Here is a 5,570-nt window from a genome sequence, read left to right as displayed (position 1 = left end):
TCACCATGAGCGGCTTAGGGCGGGAAAAATCATCCGTCACCGACGGTGGCGTCATAGACGCAAATGAAGCAGACATCTTCTGCTGCAAGTGCTATAGCAGCGCTGGTTCGTAATTTGAAAACGCCTCTAGACGCGCACCGATTGCTCGGGGCCTTGCTCTACAAGATGTTGCACGCTCTCAGGGCCAAGCAAGGACATCAGCTTGTTAAGCCCGTCCTGCATGCCCTTGGGCAAAGAGAAAAATTCCTCTATCGTCACCTAGGATCGGTCTAAACGACTCAGGTGTAAATTGACTACAAGTGCTACCAAGTGCAGCGGGGCTGCCGTAGCTTAGCGCTTGATGAAGCGTACTTTTGAACACCGACCTTTCGTTCTTTACAAGAACCAAGTATGACTTAGCAGATCGCAATCCGCTTACTCCAAGAGTGATTATTGCCTTCCCAAGGCTAATCGACTTTTCCGCTTAGATTCCAAACTGATTTTTATTTATTCTTTTATCCTAATTTTGAAAGTTTAGATTTTTCTAAATATATATAGTAAAATCTGAATACATGCATAACTACTGGCTACCTAGCCACAGTGGTCACCCCATGCCTATCTCGTGTGACACACACCCCTGTTACCAGGGTACGTGTAACCCCGTTGCACTCTATATCATGAAGATCGTTTCGTATGTCCATAATTTGTACTTGCAAGATGAAAGGGCCTTTTGCAGTCTTATTACTGAGCTTGAACAAGACCGTCTGCTTTTACTGCTCATGTTCCAATCAGCTATAGTAATTACAAAGATATATTTTCTGTTCATCAGTACATTTCCACTTTGTTAAGCTATCATGTTCCGACTGAGCTAATTATACGTCTCAGCTAAGCATACGGGGTAGATAATAGTACGTCTTACCTTTTCATGGTAGGCTCTGGCATTGGTGTATCTCTGGTACCGGAGATGGTCACGGAGTTATTACAAGATTTGTCAATCGTATTAAACAACATGAACAGGTTCACATGGATGTGGACCACACATTTATATACACACTAGTAAACATACAAAAGTTATCCGCCATGATCCGGCAATCTCGGCGCCACGACTGGCAACCTAAGTTCGAGATGGAGTTTGGCCTTCTAGCTATCGAGCGAGACCCTGTCTCGAATGATGTGCTGCTAGCCATGTGCGGCTTCTGCAAGGCATTTGGACGCGAAGGAAAGTATGACCAGATGGTACAACAGGATCAAGAGTTTGCAAACGATACAAAGAAGCGGCGCAGGCGCTCTCTGACTACAACTAAGTTCTTTCGAGCTTTTAGGATAGACAACATCCGCAGTCATTTACAGGGAGCGCACCCACGTCGATGGACAGAGTATGACCTACTTCCAAAGCTCGATAGTGTGCGGACTCGTTATTTGCAAGGAGAAGTGGAGGCCTTTGATCACCTCCCGTTAGTGGATGACGTGGTGCTTGCAGGGTCGGCGCTCAATACAGAATCAGATGCAACATACGTTAGACTGCGGCAGCCGGCCCAGGCTTCGCCAAAGAGTGAAGCACAAAATGTGGTATCACAGTCTGCACATAATGGGTACATCTCGGCTGGATACAGCGCAAACTATAAAAGCAATTTGCAGGTGACGGCGTCCTTGGTGAGCTCAAATTTGTATGTTCTTTTGATCGCTTTTCGTGGTGGCTTACGTGTTGTTATTGAATTAATGTTATTCATGCGGCGATAGACTTACAGTGGTAAGTCATACAAAGCTCTCCTCACATTTAGCCTAGTTGTACTATCCTGTATTGGCGTGGCAATATTATGTATCTACAGGTAGTGCTAAGGGTGCGGCGGTATCAGTTAATAAACGAAAGTCAAAGTTTGATCACGAACGACATATGGCCGAGCGAATCGCATTGGATCGCGAGCGACTGGAATTTGATAAAATGCGGTTCAATAAGGAGGTTGAGCTGCGCGAGCGTGAGTTGGCGCTACGAGAGAAGCAGATGGATCAGCAGATTGCTCTGCAAGAGAAGAACTGTGAGGCGAATCGCGAAAGTGCGCAGATCCTGAGCGCCAAATTTTATCGCCTGGCCGAAGTTCTGAAAGACGTAATCACAGGAACTCGAAATTGTTCGGAAGAAGCTTCTATGGTTTAGAGACAATATTTTGATTGGTTGATATTTTCGTAAGGGTTGTTTCATATAGTTATTTTTACTAAGATGAAGCGCGACCTCGTTTTTCCCCAAAAATAGACTCTTAGTCAGGCACTGCTTGATATATAATAAACATTTAAGCATCCGTAATAGCGGAACCTTTCTCAAAAGGACGTATTTTTTTTCGCTTCAAATCCTTTTTTTGCTTGCTAACTTCTTCTACCTTGATCTTGTCGATGGTGGCGTCACGAAGTTTTGCTTGTATACCTTTGTCTTGAAATGCAGAGCCAATCTCGTGCCTTAAACCAGCCTCTTCTAACTTCTCGTCTGTAGCAATTGCTGCAGATGTGCTTAACTCTCCGATATCTCTCATGTTTATTTCAACCACAATCCCTTTTTGGTTCCTATCGGCCATATGCACACGCTCTTTCTCAAGGACCACGGCCATGTCAACAACCGCAACTTCTTTACTCGCAAGAGCATCGACTACAATCTGAAACGCATCGTCCTTACCCTCTTCATCCCTGTCAACTGCAGTATGAGTGTTTTCCGTGTCCACTTCGACTTCCGTAAGAGCATCCTTTAAAGCATGCAAGAACCCGTCAATTTTCGATTCTGGGTCCTGCAAACTCTCCAAACATCCAGCAGGAACGCATGTTTGTGACGTCGTTCCTCCTTCGACGTCAATGTGACACATCTTCGCTTTTGCATCAGACGTCACGTCAACCTCTTCCAACTTCTTATCATTCCCACTTTGAGCACTTTCCGTTCCGTCTTCAGCATCCATTCGAGGTCCAATACCAACTTCTGAAATATGTTTCTCCTCTTCTATCAAATCGACATTTTTGATAAATCCCAAAGCTAACTTCAAGTCCTTAGAAACGTCGATTGCAGCATCGTTAGTTGGCTCAATTTGTGTAGGTTTGACCGTAGCCGTCATCACATCGTGAGTTATCATCTTTTTCGTCGTTGCATTGCCCTCTTTTTCACCACGTAGCGACAGCCCAGCTTGAACCAATCGAGAATTCGAAGCCCCCGACACTGATCGGGGCAGCCCAGGTATGCTTCGGGAATGTTTTACACGAATGCGAACATCTTCAAAACATTGAAAGTCTTGCGCCTTGAGCGGGTCAGGTGGGTTACGATAGCACGGAATGAAATAATCGAAGGATCTAAAAGTCACGGCCACAGTGCCCGCGTCATATACAGATATAAACTGCTTCTCGCACACGTCAACGTTCGAGGTAGTAGCACATCCCCAGTAAGCTACCCAAGCAACGCTCCCATTTGGCTTCAAATTAACTCCATCCAAAGCAACAATCAATTCTTCATTAATCATGGCAAATGTCGGGTCAACCCGGAATATCTTAGGTGCAGGGAAAGTCAGGTCATATAGTCGGGCAGGCACATCTATCATATACATTGCCGCCATCAATACCATTAAATACTTTGCCGGTCGACGATAATAATTTAGAAGCAGCCACAGGTTCAATACTAGAAGTACTGCATCGATGACCACAGGCACGCACAACTCTAGTGCAACAGTACTTTCCCATTGCAGAAGTGCTGCATGACAAGTCATCGCCGCGCTTTGCACTTCAATAATCTGTGCGTTTATTTTGATGTAATTTTCATTAACGTCAAATTTTTTTGGAAGCTCTCGACATATTGTCCAGTAAAGCGTCACAAATCCAAACACCATGAAGATCACATTTACCAGCGCACAGCAAAAGAGTTCCTTCATGGAGTGACACCCCAACGGCCAAAACCTACGCGAGACAAAATTAACATACAAATAAAGATTAGCTTTGCACTTGCGCGCAACTAATGTTATTTACCCATAGCGTTTGTGCTTTAGAAGGGGGGCGCAAAGGATAAAAAGTGGCGTGAAGGTTACGACCAGCAGTGACCAGAGCGTCGAGTGGAATAAGTTAGATGAATCAGCATAGGCAGTGTCTTCGCTACAATTATCTTCGCTTTCGCTGTCTGGATGTTCTTGCACGTACTGATCCAGAAAGTCCCTCCAGTTAGGGCGTCGCTTGAGGTTCTCCAGCCGTTCCTCGATGTACTCAGGTGATCCCACATCGAGCGGTGGCAGAAGGGGATTACTATTCAGTGAAGGCAACGCAATATTGTCGCCGGTATTGGGATAATTGTTGCGCTCGCCCTCAGATTCATCCGGTGCCCGCAGCCGCAATCTCATCGTCTTGTGGATTATTACACTTTCATTTGTTGTTTTTGTTATTGACTTCAAAACCACATGGTGAGAAATCGGAAAAAGATTACTGTATTACTGGATGGATCACAATCATAGTCTATAGGTTTCTTTTGATTATTTGCTCAGACATTTAAAACCAATTCAATCAGTAACAAGATTTCGCCCCACTCTTGCCACAGTGTCGGCCTTTGAAGATTAATCAGCATGGGCGACAGCACTCGATAGCTCACACAAGATAGTAATGACGAAAATGCAGGCAGCAACCAAAAAATTTCTCAGGTCCTCAGGCTGCCTGAGTTAATTTGAATTGCGGGTTTGAGTCCCTTTCAAACCAAACTGCGTCCAAACCACAGTTTCCATACTACAGATGATCGACCGCAGCTTCAATTGACATCCGATATGCTTACACTTATAAGAACAAACAAACAAGAAGAAAGGGGCATTTTAGCAAAATTAGAACAGGTTTCTCTGAGAAGGTAAGTACATATCAAAATTCATCTGAGATTCACGTACATCTTGTAGAATCGGCTATCAAATTAATGTGGGCTGCGTAAGCAAGCTCTTTGATCTCATGCAAAAAAGCTTGATGATATTACTAAGACTGATAAGGCCAATTTGCAAACGGAGAAGAAATCTGTTGGCAGAAATTACGGCTCAAACAATTTTTCTCAGCATTGGTCACATAGGGGCTCGAAATCTGGACCGCAGCGTTATTAGCACTGTGCTCTACCGTCTGAGCTATACGACCGCTCACGAGCGTGCAAGCACACGATGGGTATACAAACTGTAACGGGGTTACACATACTGTGGTAACAGGGGTTTGTGTCACACCAGATGGGTATAGTGTGACCACACCCAAACAAGAATACGGTACGGGGCTGGATAGCCAGTAGTTATACATGTATTTAGATTTTACTATACATATTTAAGAAAATCCATGCATTTAAAATTAGGCAGCTTTGCCGCAGATAAAAAAAATAAAGTCAGTTTTGGATTTAAACGGAAGAGTTAATTTTTATTACAAAAAGCAGTAACGAGATGCAAATGAATGCGGGATCTACTTACCGCATTGAAAAAAGACTTGTAGCTGTTAATAGTAGCCGGATGTTCAAGCAGTGAGATAACTCCTTTATTGCTGTTGAATGTAATTTATTATCACGATGTAAGAGATTATTTACGTGCAGCTGTGAGAAGTAACTGGTATGTGAGTAAGAATGATGT

The 5,570-nt window shown here is 44.0% G+C and overlaps 2 protein-coding genes across 2 annotated transcripts; one reads left to right on the top strand and one right to left on the bottom strand.

Moving 5' to 3' along the window:
• Positions 1-1,059: 1,059 nt before the first annotated feature.
• PHALS_06683 (uncharacterized protein) lies at positions 1,060-2,134 on the top strand (the record flags this gene model as incomplete). The annotated part of the gene is made up of 3 exons (XM_024720016.1): positions 1,060-1,632; positions 1,720-1,729; positions 1,809-2,134. 3 exons carry the CDS (start codon positions 1,060-1,062, stop codon positions 2,132-2,134), a joined length of 909 nt encoding a protein of 302 aa, XP_024585257.1.
• A 133-nt stretch (positions 2,135-2,267) lies between these two features.
• Positions 2,268-4,334, bottom strand: PHALS_06682 (uncharacterized protein; the record flags this gene model as incomplete). Its single annotated transcript, XM_024720015.1, has 2 exons — positions 2,268-3,900; positions 3,970-4,334. The coding sequence occupies 2 exons, from the start codon at positions 4,332-4,334 to the stop codon at positions 2,268-2,270; spliced, it is 1,998 nt and encodes a 665-aa protein (XP_024585256.1).
• Between the last annotated feature and the right edge of the window lie 1,236 nt (positions 4,335-5,570).

The sequence above is a fragment of the Plasmopara halstedii genome (genome assembly GCF_900000015.1).
Source record: "Plasmopara halstedii genome assembly, contig: Scaffold_3060, whole genome shotgun sequence".
In the NCBI taxonomy this organism is placed as follows: Eukaryota; Oomycota; class Peronosporomycetes; order Peronosporales; family Peronosporaceae; genus Plasmopara; species Plasmopara halstedii.
Note: the sequence above shows the minus strand (reverse complement) of the source record. Positions and strands in the feature narration are given on the sequence as shown.